The 14,819-nt window shown below is 39.1% G+C and overlaps 1 protein-coding gene across 1 annotated transcript in view; it reads right to left on the bottom strand.

The window, feature by feature from the left end:
• Positions 1 to 12,532, bottom strand: part of fgfr4 (fibroblast growth factor receptor 4) — a 47,299-nt gene extending 34,767 nt beyond the window's left edge. Inside the window, exons 1-2 of the mRNA XM_062049091.1 lie at positions 12,128 to 12,532; positions 5,145 to 5,253 (exon numbers count right to left, since the gene is read on the bottom strand). Coding sequence (XP_061905075.1) covers positions 5,145 to 5,220 — 76 coding nt within the window. The 5' untranslated portion in view covers positions 5,221 to 5,253; positions 12,128 to 12,532. The remainder of the gene's footprint in view (positions 1 to 5,144; positions 5,254 to 12,127) is intronic.
• Positions 12,533 to 14,819: the final 2,287 nt, after the last annotated feature.

Genomic DNA, 14,819 nt, shown 5'->3' with positions numbered 1-14,819 from the left:
TGATAAAATGACAACATGAAACTATGCTACATGACAACATGACAACATGATAACATGATAACGTGATAACATGAAACTACGGTACATGATAACATGACAACATGACACTATGCTACATGATAACATGACAACATGACAACATGAAACTACGCTACATGACAACATGACAACATGATAAAATGACAACATGAAACTATGCTACATGATAACATGACAACATGAAACTACGCGACATGACAACATGGCAACATGACAACATGAAACTATGCTACATGACAACATGACAACATGATAACATGAAACTATGCTACATGATAACATGACAACATAAAACTACGCGACATGACAACATGGCAACATGACAACATGAAACTATGCTACATGACAACATGACAACATGATAACATGAAACTATGCTACATGATAACATGACAACATAAAACTACGCGACATGACAACATGGCAACATGACAACATGAAACTATGCTACATGACAACATGATAACATGACAACATGAAACTACGCTACATGACAACATGATAACATGATAAAATGACAACATGAAACTATGCTACATGATAACATGACAACATGAAACTATGCGACATGACAACATGGCAACATGACAACATGAAACTATGCTGCATGACAACATGACAACATGATAACATGAAACTATGCTACATGATAACATGACAACATGAAACTACGCGACATGGCAACATGACAACATGAAACTATGCTACATGACAACATGACAACATGACAACATGAAACTATGCTACATGATAACATGACAACATGAAACTACGCTACATGATAACATGACAACATGAAACTACGCTACATGATAACATGACAACATGACACTATGCTACATGATAACATGACAACATGAAATTACGCTACATGACAACATGATAACATGATAAAATGACAACATGAAACTATGCTACATGATAACATGACAACATGAAACTATGCGACATGACAACATGGCAACATGACAACATGAAACTATGCTGCATGACAATATGACAACATGATAACATGAAACTATGCTACATGATAACATGACAACATGAAACTACGCGACATGACAACATGGCAACATGACAACATGAAACTATGCTACATGACAACATGACAACATGAAACTATGCTACATGATAACATGACAACATGAAACTACGCTACATGATAACATGACAACATGAAACTACGCTACATGATAACATGACAACATGACAACATGAAACTACGCTACATGATAACATGACAACATGACACTATGCTACATGACAACATGACAACATGACAACATGAAACTACGCTACATGACAACATGATAACATGATAAAATGACAACATGAAACTATGCTACATGATAACATGACAACATGAAACTATGCGACATGACAACATGGCAACATGACAACATGAAACTATGCTGCATGACAACATGACAACATGATAACATGAAACTATGCTACATGATAACATGACAACATGAAACTACGCTACATGATAACATGACAACATGAAACTACGCTACATGATAACATGACAACATGACAACATGAAACTACGCTACATGATAACATGACAACATGACACTATGCTACATGACAACATGACAACATGACAACATGAAACTACGCTACATGACAACATGATAACATGATAAAATGACAACATGAAACTATGCTACATGATAACATGACAACATGAAACTATGCGACATGACAACATGGCAACATGACAACATGAAACTATGCTGCATGACAACATGACAACATGATAACATGAAACTATGCTACATGATAACATGACAACATGAAACTACGCGACATGACAACATGGCAACATGACAACATGAAACTATGCTACATGACAACATGACAACATGAAACTATGCTACATGATAACATGACAACATGAAACTATGCTACATGATAACATGACAACACAAAACTACGCTACATGATAACATGACAACATGAAACTACGCTACATGATAACATGACAACATGACACTACGGTACATGACAACATGACAACATGAAACTACGCTACATGATAACATGACAACATGAAACTACGGTACATGACAACATGACAACATGAAACTACGCTACATGATAACATGACAACATGAAACTATGCTACATGACAACATGAAACTACGCTACATGATAACATGACAACATGAAACTACGCTACATGACAACATGAAAGTACACCGTAACCACAACACTGTAACCACTATGTCGCTGACATCACGTCCTAACCACAAGGCCTGCGACACACTGGGGGTGTTCTGTGTTCTGTGTTCTGTGTTCTGTGTACTGTGTTCTGTGTTGTGTGTTCTGTGTTCTGTGTTCTGTGTACTGTGTTCTGTGTTCTGTGTACTGTGTTCTGTGTTGTGTGTTCTGTGTTCTGTGTTCTGTGTACTGTGTTCTGTGTTCTGTGTACTGTGTTCTGTGTTCTGTGTACTGTGTTCTGTGTTCTGTGTACTGTGTTCTGTGTTCTGTGTTGACTATTAGCTTCTTAGCTTCCTTCGTCGTGAGCAAACAATGAAATCAAAGAGTTTTTGTATTTGTTCTTTGTGAAGTGAATTATATTTATATAGCGCTTTTCTCTAGTGACTCCAAGCACTTCACGTAGTGAAAGCCAATATCTAAGTTACATTTAAAGCAGTGCGGGTGACAGGTGGGTGACGTGCCTTGCCCGAGGACACCAATCCCAGCCCCGATGAGTCGCGTGGCTGTGATTGGTCGGCTCGTTCCACCTTATTTCTGTGTCTTTTCCTCGCATCTCAGGTCAATATTGATCAACGTATCGATATTTGTTTACAATAAACACGTTGATTAGCCGCATATTGTTGGATATGACCTTAAACCAGGGGTCGGCAACCTGCGGCTCTTTAGCGCCGCCCTAGTGGCTCTCTGGAGCTTTTTCAACAATGTATGAAAAATGGAAAAAGATGAGTAGAAAAAAATATATTTTTTGTTTTAGTATGGTTTCTGTAGGAGGACAAACATGACACAAACCTCCCTAATTGTTATAAAGCACACTGTTTATATTAAACATGCTTCACTGATTCGAGTATTTGGCGAGCGCCGTTTTGTCCTACTAATTTTGGCGGTCCTTGAACTCATCGTAGTTTGTTTACATCAGGGGTCGGCAACCCAAAATGTTGAAAGAGCCATATTGGACCAAAAATACAAAAACAAATCTGTCTGGAGCCGCAAAAAATTAAAAGCCATATTACATGTGTCATGAGATTTAATTAAGAGGACTTAAAGGAAACTAAATGAGCTCAAATATAGCTACAAATGAGGCATAATGATGCAATATGTACATATAGCTAGCCTAAATAGCATGTTAGCATCGATTAGCTTGCAGTCATGCAGTGACCAAATATGTCTGATTAGCACTCCACACAAGTCAATAACATCAACACAACTCACCTTTGTGCACTCACGCACAACGTTAAAAGCGTGGTGGACAAAATGAGACAGAAAAAGAAGTGGCATAAAACACGTCCTAGGAAGTCGGAGAAAGTTATACATGTATACAAACTATACGGTGAGTTCAAGGACCGCCAAAATGAGTAGGACAAAACAGCGCTCGCCAAATACTCAAATCAGTGAAGCATGTTTAATATAAACAGTGTGATTTGTAACAATTAGGGAGGTTTGTGTCATGTTTGTCCTCCTACAGAAACCATACTAAAACAAAAAAAATTTTTTTTTTTCCCCCTCATCTTTTTCCATTCTTCATGCATTTTTGAAAAATCTCCAGAGAGCCACTAGGGCGGCGCTAAAGAGCCGCGTGCGGCTCTAGAGCCGCGGGTTGCCGACCCCCGGTTTCCATGTATAACTTTCACCGACTTTCTAGGACGTGTTTTATGCCACTTCTTTTTCCGTCTCATTTTGTCCACCAAACTTTTAACGTTGTGCATAAATGCACAAAGGTGAGTTTTGTTGATGTTATTGACTTGTGTGGAGTGCTAATCAGACATATTTGGTCACTGCATGACTGCAAGCTAATCGATGCTAACATGCTATTTAGGCTAGCTATATGTACATATTGCATCATTATGCCTCATTTGTAGCTATATTTGAGCTCATTTAGCTTCTTTTAAGTCCTCTTAATTCAATTTATATCTCATGACACGTACACTATCTGTATGTAATATGGCTTTTAATTTTTTGGGGCTTCAGACAGATTTGTTTTTGTATTTTTGGTCCAATATGGCTCTTTCAACATTTTGGGTTGCCGACCCCTAGTTTAAACCATAACCAAGCATGCATCACTATAGCTCTTGTCTCAAAGTAGGTGTAAAGTCACCACCTGTCACATCACGCCCTGACTTATTTGGACTTTTTTTTGCTGTTTTCCTGTGTGTAGTGTTTTAGTTCTTGTCCTGAGCTCCTATTTTGGTAGCTTTTTCTCTTTTTTTTGTATTTTCCTGTAGCAGTTTCATGTCTTCCTTTGAGCATCTATTTTGTTTTAGCAATCGAGAATATTTCAGTCGTTTTTATCCTTCTTTGTGGGGACATTGTTGATTGATTGATTGATTGATTGAAACTTTTATTAGTAGATTGCACAGTACAGTACATATTCCGTACAATTGACCACTAATACGTTTTTCAACTTGTTTAAGTCGGGGTCCACGTTAATCAATTCATGATTTGTCATGGCATGTTCGGATGCACATTGTGGACGCCGTCTTTGCTACCACAGTAAGTCTTTGCAGTCGTCCAGCATTCTGTTTTTGTTTACTTTGTAGCTAGTTTGGTTTTAGTCTCGTTCTGCATAGCCTTCCCTAAGCTTCAATGCCTTTTCTTAGGGGCACTCACCTTTTGTTTCTTTTTGGTTTAAGCATTAGACACCTTTTTACCTGCACCCTGCCTCCCGCTGTTCCCGACATCTACAAAGGAATTAGCTACCTGCTGATATGGAAGAGTATTACACGGTTACTCTGCCGAGCTCCAGACAAGCACTGGTTTGCAAAAAATATTTGTAACCCAAATAGGTGAAATGAGATCATCTCCCACGGCACAGCAGACTGCACAGTGGTTGAAAAACACTACTCTAGGGAAACTTCAGCTTCTGCCTGCTCCTTTTCTCCTACCTCCGTGGTGGACGCCGCTCCACGCCGGGCTGGAGCAGCAGAGCAGCAGCAGACAGAGCGTGCAGACGTCGGACATGTTGTCCCTGACGATGAAGATGAAGATGTTCCTCTGCGGGGGAAGACAAACAAAAAGGTTTCTCAGCATCGCTCCCTGCAACACGCCCCCACCGAGTGTCCATACCCACACGGTCCTGCCTCGCTGCCCGGGGAGGGGGGGGGGGGGGGGGGGGGGGTGGGGACACTTGAAACTTGCCGTGGACACGCGGGGAGGTGTGCGCGGGGCCTCCCGTCCAGAACCTTGAAGAACTTCCTGTCCTATCAGTCGGGTTCATCGGTCCCTTTTTCTCTCTGAAGTGCAAATCCGTGTTTTGTTTTTTTTGTTTTTATCACAAAAGGACAACAACTTGGAAACGTCCTGCAGTGTCCCCCTCAAGCCAATTAAGACGTCTCCTTAGTTTAGCCTCTTAAGGCCTAAGCTGTTTGTTTGTTCTTTCTTGCTCCGCCGCTCCCAGTCCTGTGGAACGCTCTCCCCGACCACCTGAGGGCACCACAGACTGTGGATGCTTTTAAAAAAGGCTTAAAAGCCCTTTTTAAAAAAAAAAAAAAAAGAAGCATTTTTTTAGATATATTCATACTAGTTATAGCTATTTGGCTGTTCTAGTTTTTATTTTATTTATTTCTTTATTATCTTTTATTTATGTTTTTTTTTAAAATACACTGTAGCACAGGGGTCACCAACGCGGTGCCCGTGGGCACCAGGTAGCCCGTAAGGACCAGATGAGTAGCCCGCTGGCCTGTTCTAAAAATAGCTCAAATAGCAGCACTTACCAGTGAGCTGCCTCTATTTTTTTAATTTTATTTATTTACTAGCAAGCTTGTCTCGCTTTGCTCGGACATTTTTAATTCTAAGAGAGACAAAACTCAAATAGAATTTGAAAATCTAAGAAAATATTTTAAAGACTTGGTCTTCACTTGTTTAAATAAATTCATTCATTTTTTTTACTTTGCTTTTTATAACTTTCAGAAAGACAATTTTAGAGAAAAAATACTTCCTTCCTCTTCTTTCCTGACAATTTAAATCAATGTTCAAGTACATTTTTTTTTTATTGTAAAGAATAATAAATACATTTAAATTTAATTCTTCATTTTAGCGTCTGTTTTTTCGACGAAGAATATTTGTGAAATATTTCTTCAAACTTATTATGGATTAAAATTCAAAAAAAAATATCTTGGGCAAATCTAGAAAATCTGTAGAATCAAATTTAAATCTTATTTCAAAGTCTTTTGAATTTCTTTTAAAATTTTTGTCCTGGAAAATCTAGAAGAAATAATGAATTGTCTTTGTTAGAAATATAGCTTGGTCCAATTTGTTATATATTCTAACAAAGTGTTGATTGGATTTTAACCTATTTAAAACATGTCATCAAAATTCTAAAATTAATCTTAATCAGGAAAAATTACTAATGATGTTCCATAAATTATTTTTTTAATTTTTCAAAAAGATTCGAATTAGCTAGTTTTTCTCTTCTTTTTTTCAGTTGAATTTTGAATTTTAAAGAGTCGAAATTGAAGGGATAAACTATTTAATTGTCATTTTTTTTTCGTGTTTTCTCCTCTTTTAAACCGTTCAATTAAGTGCAAATATCATTAATTATTAATAATAACATAGAGTTAAAGGTAAATTGAGCAAATTGGCTATTTCTGGCAATTTATTTAAGTGTGTATCAAACTGGTAGCCCTTCGCATTAATCACTACCCAAGAAGTAGCTCTTGCTTTCAAAAGGTTGGTGACCCCTGATGTAGCACTTTGAGATTGTTTACTCAATGTAAAGTGTTTTTTACAAATAAAATCTATTATTATTATTATTGTTTACATGCTTTTTTTTATTTCTATTTGCTATTTGGGCTTATTGGACCCTAATTAGAATAAAAACTAAGAATCGTCTTTTGATATGATGTACTTAGTCCATAAGTACACAAACGTGTACTTCATGTTTAGTGACATGCTAATTCTTATTTTTACACTTTTTTTCCCCCTCCAAATTCCCATTGTATGTTATACTCTTCTGCCACCACCAGATGGCAGTATAAGTGTCCACATAAGTGGCCATAAGACCCCAATTCAGTAGTGTACACAATTTTGGAAATAAGAGCTAAAAGGTGCTGTACACGCATGTTCTAAAGGCCACTAAGCCTTTAGAATTAAACCTTTACCACTCAAGTTACTTTTTTTTTTTTTTTTAACTTCATGAGAGCGTCCTCTGTAGTGGACAGATTAAAGGTCATTCTTTTCCCCAACAAACAAATGTCCCACTGCAGAGGACATATAAACTAATAAAAATGATAAAAAAGTTAAAGTACCAACGATTGTCACACACACACGAGGTGTGGCGAAATTTGAAAACTGCATTTGACCCATCACCCTTGATCACCCCCTGGGAGGTGAGGGGAGCAGTGAGCAGCAGCAGTGGCCGCGCCCGGGAATAATTTTTTTGGGTGATTTAACCCCCAATTCCAACCCTTGATGCTGAGTGCCAAGCAGGGAGGTACAGGTCCCTTTTTTTTATAGTCTTTGGTATGACTCGGCGCGGGGTTTGAACTCACGACCTACCGATCTCAGGGGCGGACACTCTAACCACTAGGCCACTACATTGCATTACGTTCCGCCTCAGATATTTGACTTTTTATTTTTGTGTTTTGAGTTGTGCTTTATTCGGATCGCATGTGTGCGGGGCCCCGCCATCTATGGGTGGCCCCAATATGTATGAATGATCCAGTAAGGAATGACAAGGAGCCTCTTAATGTTATATATCTGTTATATATTGCACATATTATATAAAAAATATCATACAATATAATATATCGGTATATATTATATCCTGTATATATAATATGTAAATATTACATATATGTTATATTTTATATTGCTACTATGGTACATTTTTGGTCTACTTTATACCTGCATTATCCTTTCCATCCTTACCCTTTCCATCCTTTGTAACTGAGCTACTGTGTGGAACAATTTCCCTTGTGGATCAATAAAGTTTGTCCAAGTCTAAGTCTAAATCTTAAAGCATTTCACTGCAAACTTATTCCTAGCCCTTTCCTGCTCCATCACTGATAGAATATAGAAGCAAATTACCCCTGGAAAAATGTGTTCACATCTAAATCAAAATTCTTATTTATCAATATTATGAATACATTCAACATGTTTGAGGAATATATATAGTATAGTCAATTCTGAATCGAATTGTCATCCCAGGAACCAGAATCGTTGAGTTGTTGCCTACTGCAGTCTTTCTCAAATAGTGGGGCGATGCCGGTGTGACCCCGGCGTGACCCCGGGGAACATGCTTTATCAGTATCATGAGGTGAAAAGAGTGCTTTGGAAAGCCGGGAATTCAGGGAATTCTGGGAATTTTTTTGGACTTGGAAAATGGTAGTGTGATTGTCCAAGGTGAGTGGAGTGTGTGGATGTTGGAACGGTTCAAATCTGATGAGAAATTTGTATAATGCCCATTCATTGTCAATGGGGAGAAAATTACCGGAAATTCCGTGAAAATCTGGAATTTGGGGAAAGCGACAACATGTTTTGCGTTCGACATATGTGAAGAGCAGTGTGATGGTTGATGGTTGAAAGATCGGAATCAGGTTGAAAAGATGGCGTAAAATTTTGTAGAAATTTGGGAATTTCGGGAAAAATGGGAATTTTTGAAAATATAGGTAATAAAACAATTGTCCTTGATGATACGAATGGGTTGGTGTTGGAATTTTTCAAAACGGTTGACGTAACAGTTTTAAATTTATTTATTTTGAATTCCTGGAATTTCGGGAAAGCCGGTGGAAAAAATGGTAGTTTTGTTGTCCCCATTAAGAGGAATTTTTTGAAGGTGGAATGGTCAAAAACGGTTGAAAAATGTGGCCGGTGAAAAGTTTCCAAGAAGAGGTGAAAAGAGTGCTTTGGAAAACCGGAAATTCAGGGAATTCTGGGGAATTTTTTTGAACTTGGAAAATGGTAGTGTGATTGTCCAAGGTGAGTGGAGTGTGTGGATGTTGGAACGGTTCAAATCTGATGAGAAATTTGTATAATGCCCATTCATTGTCAATGGGGAGAAAATTACCGGAAATTCCGCGAAAATCTGGAATTTGGGGAAAGCGACAACATGTTTTGCGTTCGACATATGTGAAGAGCAGTGTGATGGTTGATGGTTGAAAGATCGGAATCAGGTTGAAAGGATGGCGCAAAATTTCCTAGAAATTTGGGAATTTCGGAAAAAAATGGGAATTTTTGAAAATATAGGTAATAAAACAATTGTCCTTGATGATATGAATGGGTTGGTGTTGGAATTTTTCAAAACGGTCGACGTAACAGTTTAAATTTAAATGAGTATTTCGGAATTCCTGGAATTTTGGGGAAAACCGTGGAATTTGTACAAAAAGAAAAATAGTAGTTTGGTTTTCCCTATTAAGAGGAATGTTTTGAAGGTAGAAAGGTCAAAAACGGTTGAAAAATGTGGTTGGTGAAAAGTTTCCAAGAAGAGGTGAAAAGAGTGCTTTGGAAAACCGGGAATTCTGGGAATTGTTTTTAACTTGGAAAATAGTAGTGTGATTGTCCAAGGTGAGTGGAGTGTGTGGATGTTGGAACGGTTCAAATCTGATGAAAAATTTGTATAATGCCCATTCATTGTCAATGGGGAGAAAATTACCGGAAATTCTGCGAAAATCTGGAATTTTGGGAAAGCGACAACATGTTTTGCGTTCGACATATGTGAAGAGCAGTGTGATGGTTGATGGTTGAAAGATTGGAATCAGGTTGAAAAGATGGCGCAAAATTTCCTAAAAATTTGGGAATTTCGGAAAAAATGGGAATTTTTGAAAATATAGGTAATAAAACAATTGTCCTTGATGGGTTGGTGTTGGAATTTTTCAAAATGGTTGACGTAACAGTTTTAAATGTATTTATTATGGAATTCTTGGAATTTTGGGAAAACCGGGTGGGGAAAATTTGTAGTTTAGTTGTCCCCATTAAGAGGAATGTTTTGAAGGTGGAATGGTCAAAAACGGTTGAAAAATGCGGCCGGTGAAAAGTTTCCAAGAAGAGGTGAAAAGAATGCTTTGGAAAACCGTGAATTCTGGGAATTTTTTTGGACTTGGAAAATAGTAGTGTGATTGTCCAAGGTGAGTGGAGTGTGTGAGTGTTGGAACGGTTCAAATCTGATGAAAAATTTGTATAATGCCCATTCATTGTCAATGCGGCGAAAAATTACCGGAAATTCCGGGAAAACCGGGAATTTTGGGAAAGGGACAACATTATTGCGTTCGACATATGTGAAGAGCGGCGTGATGGTTGAAAGATCGGAATCAGGCGCAAAATTTCCTAGAAATTTGGGAATTTCGGGAAAAATGGGAATTTTTAAAAAATATAGCTAATAAAACAATTGTCCTAAATGATATGAATGGGTTGTTGTTGGAATTTTTCAAAACGGTTGACGTAACAGTTTTAAATTTATTTATTTTGGAATTCCTGGAATTTGGGGAAAACCAGTGAAAGAAATGGTAATTTTGTTGTCCCCATTAAGAGGCATGTTTTGAAGGTGGAATGGTCAAAAACGGTTGAAAAATGCGGCCGGTGAAAAGTTTCCAACAAGAGGTGAAAAGAATGCTTTCGGAGAACCGTAAATTCTGGGAATTTCCTGGAATTTTTTTCAACTTGGAAAATGGTGGTGAGTGGAGTGTGTGGACGGTCGGTGGAAGGATTCAAATCGGTTGAGAAACGTGGAAATTGTGCGAGTTCGAAAAAACGGCCCATTCATTTTCAATGGGGAGAATGACCCGGAAGACCGGGGATTCTGGGTAATATCGGATATTTATTTTTTATTTTGTATGGGGATCTCCCGATTCCCGGTCGAGCCGAACATTTTGATACTTGAACGGTAAAAATATTTTTTGTTGTAAGTAGGGATGTCGATATGCCGATAAATGCGTTAAAATGTAATATTGGTAATTATCGGTATCGGTTTTTTTTATTATCTGTATCGTTTTTTTATTTGTTTTTGTTTTTTATTAAATCAACATAAAAAACACAAGATACACTTACAATTAGTGCACCAACCCAACCCCCCCCCCCCCCCCCCATTTCTTTCTGTTATCAATATTCTGGTTCCTACATTATATATCAATATATATCAATACAGTCTGCAAGGGATACAGTCCGTAAGCACACATGATTGTGCGTGCTGCTGGTCCACTAATAGTACTAACCTTTAACAGTTAATTTGACTCATTTTCATTAATTACTAGTTTCTATGTAACTGTTTTTATATTGTTTTACTTTTTTTTTTATTCAAGAAAATGTTTTTAATTTAGTTATCTTATTGTATTATTTTTTTTAAAAGTACCTTATCTTCACCATACATGGTTTTCCAAATTAGTCATAATAATGTGTTAATTTCACGACTGCATATATCGGTTGATATCGGTATCGGTAATTAAAGAGTTGGACAATATTGGATATCGGCAAAAAGCCATTATCGGACATCCCTAGTTGTAAGTTGCTTTCTTTTTTTGTTTCTTTAATAATAGGGTTCCGTTTTGCGCAGAGGTGTACTTATAACAATGTCATAGACAAATGATACTGTTTCAATCCTCCAGTTTCAAAGTTGCTCAAAGACATTAATTATCCAACAACAGGAATTTGTTCTAAATCCAAGTTTGATTAAAAAAGTATCAACAACTGTAGTAATAAATAAGGGGGCCCCCAAGTGTGGCCCTCAAATGTCCAAAACAACTTTGGCTGCGAGGTGTTGAAAGGTTCCCAAAGAGTCCAAAGTCCGCAGACCTGAGCGGAGTTCAAAGTCTAAATCACGACGTGTGTTGGGTTTGTTGGCAAAGACAATTAACGCCGCGCCACGCAAAGCTTTCAAGTGGATTCGTGATCGTGGAACACGCAGGAAATTGTGTGGAAAAAACAAACAAATCATCACCTTTAAAGTCCTTCGTGTTGTCACTTCTGCTGCCGGCGGCCGAGGATTAAAATCCGCATTTTGACGGGGAGTCCCTAAAAAGTGTGTAGTCGTGCGTCCTCTATAGATCCATCAGAACCAGAACCGGCTGAGGGTCTTCATCGGCTTCTACATCCGTCCTTGCGGGCCGTGACTGCGGGTCCGAGTGGCGGTCAGTCCGCCCTCCTTCGGCTGGCGCGCACTTTTTTGTTTTTGACGCGCACCGCTTTCTTCTTCTTCTTCTGGCGTCACTTTTTTTGCTCCGCGGGGAGTTTTTTTTTTTGCTCCGTGCACACGTGGAGCCCACGCAGCGTGGGAGCTCGGGTCCAGGGATTCGGCGCCGGTTCTCGCAGCGTGAGAGTGCGTCCGTGGGGCAGCTCCACTCCAACTGCTCTGCTCGCTGCGGCACAACAACAATAGTGGCTCGGGGGCGGGGGGAGGAAGAGGTGCGCACACACACACACACACGCACGCACACACACACGCACACACACACACACACACACACACACACACACACACACACACACAAAATACCCCCCACGCCCACTCACTCCCCCAAAGCTGGCAACCCTCCTTTTAACCGCAACTTTCTCAAATGTTATATTTGGAAACACATTTTTTTTTAAATTTTTTTAAGTACTTCCACGGGTGGTCCCCTGCTAGCCCCGCCCCCCACCCGAGCCATCTTATTCAAATGTTATTTTTGACAACTACCCCTTAATTGCCCCTTTATGCAAATGAGGCAATATAAGGCGTGTGGGCCGTAGAAGACGCATCCAATTAGGAGGGTCTTTACCAGTCCATTGTGTTGATTATCCCAAAAAAATCATCGGGATTATTGACATTCGGCAGTCCCGCCAGGAATTCGCACAAATTTATGTGTTTTTTTTTTTACCAGTGGTTCCACCTCGGAAAACACGTGGCTCTCCAAATGCCACCACAATGACAGGGTTAACATTAAAGTAGAGTAGCGTAGTAGGCCTAAGTCAGGGCTCGGCAAACCGAAATGTTGAAAGAGCCCTATTGGACCAAAAGTACAAAAAAGTAATCTGTCTGGAGCCGCAAAACATTAAAAGACTTAGATAAAATCACCTTTGTTCATTTACGCACAGTATAAAACGTTTGGTGGACAAAATGAGACAAAGGAGGAGTGTCATAAAAGACGTCTTTATGTGGCAGCGTCGGAGAAAGTTGTACATGTAAACAAACTGTTGTGTCACAATCCACACAACGGTGAGTTTGAGGGTCACTGAAATTAGTAGGAGAAAACGGCGCTCGCCAAACACCCATCAGTGAAACATAAACACAAACATATTCAACAGTGGACAGGATTAGCATTAAAGTAGAGTAGCGTAGTAGGCCTAAGTCAGGGGACGGCAAACCGAAATGTTGAAAGAGCCATATTGGACCAAAAATACAAAAAAGTAATCTGTCTGGAGCCGCAAAACATTAAAAGACTGAGATAAAATCACCTTTGTTCATTCACGCACAGTATAAAACGTTTGGTGGACAAAATGAGACAAAGGAGGAGTGGCATAAAAGACGTCTTTATGTGGCAGCGTTGGAGAAAGTTGTACATGTTGTACCGTCAGTCTACCCCAGGGCAGCTGTGGCTACAAAAGTAGCTTACCACCACCAGGTGTGAATGAATGATGGGTTTTTAACATGTAAAGCGACTTTGGGTACTTAGAAAAGCGCTATATAAATCCCAGGTATTATTATTATTATTATGTTAAACACACTGTTGAGTCACAATCCATACAACGGTGAGTTCGAGGGTCGCTGAAATTAGTAGGACAAAACGGCGCTCGCCAAACACTCATCAGTGAAGCATAAACACACACATATTAAACAGTGGACAGAATTAACATTAAAGTAGAGTAGCGTAGTAGGCCTAAGTCAGGTGTCGGCAACCCGAAATGTTGAAAGAGCCATGTTGGCAATAAATACAAAAAAGCAATCCGTCTGGAGCCGCAAAACATTAAAAGACTTAGACAAACTCACCTTTGTTCATTCACGCACAGTATAAAACGTTTGGTGGACAAAATGAAACAAAGGAGGAGTGGCATAAAAGACGTCTTTATGTGGCAGCGTCGGAGAAAGTTGTACATGTAAACACACTGTTGTGTCACAATCCACACAACGGTGAGTTCGAGGGCCGCTAAAATTAGTAGGACAAAACGGCGCTCGCCAAACACCCATCAGTGAAACATAAACACAAACATATTAAACAGTGGACAGAATTAACATTAAAGTAGAGTAGCGTAGTAGGCCTAAGTCAGAGGGCGGCAAACCGAAATGTTGAAAGAGCCATATTGGACCAAAAGTACAAAAAAGTGATCAGTCTGGAGCCGCAAAACATTAAAAGACTTAGATAAACTCACCTTTGTTCCTTCACGCACAGTATAAAACGTTTGGTGGACAAAATGAAACAAAGGAGGAGTGGCATAAAAAACGTCTTTCTGTGGCAGCGTTGGAGAAAGTTGTACATGTTAAACACACCGTTGAGTCACAATCCACACAACGGTGAGTTCGAGGGTCGCTGAAATTAGTAGGACAAAACGGCGCTCGCCAAACACCCATCAGTGAAACATAAACACACACATTTTAAACAGTGGACAGAATTAACAAAGTAGAGTAGCGTAGTAGGCCTAAGTCAGGGGTCGGCAAC

This window comes from Entelurus aequoreus, linkage group LG05, assembly GCF_033978785.1.
Source record: "Entelurus aequoreus isolate RoL-2023_Sb linkage group LG05, RoL_Eaeq_v1.1, whole genome shotgun sequence".
NCBI classification, from domain to species: domain Eukaryota; kingdom Metazoa; phylum Chordata; class Actinopteri; order Syngnathiformes; family Syngnathidae; genus Entelurus; species Entelurus aequoreus.
This window is presented reverse-complemented; position numbering and strand designations above follow the sequence as displayed.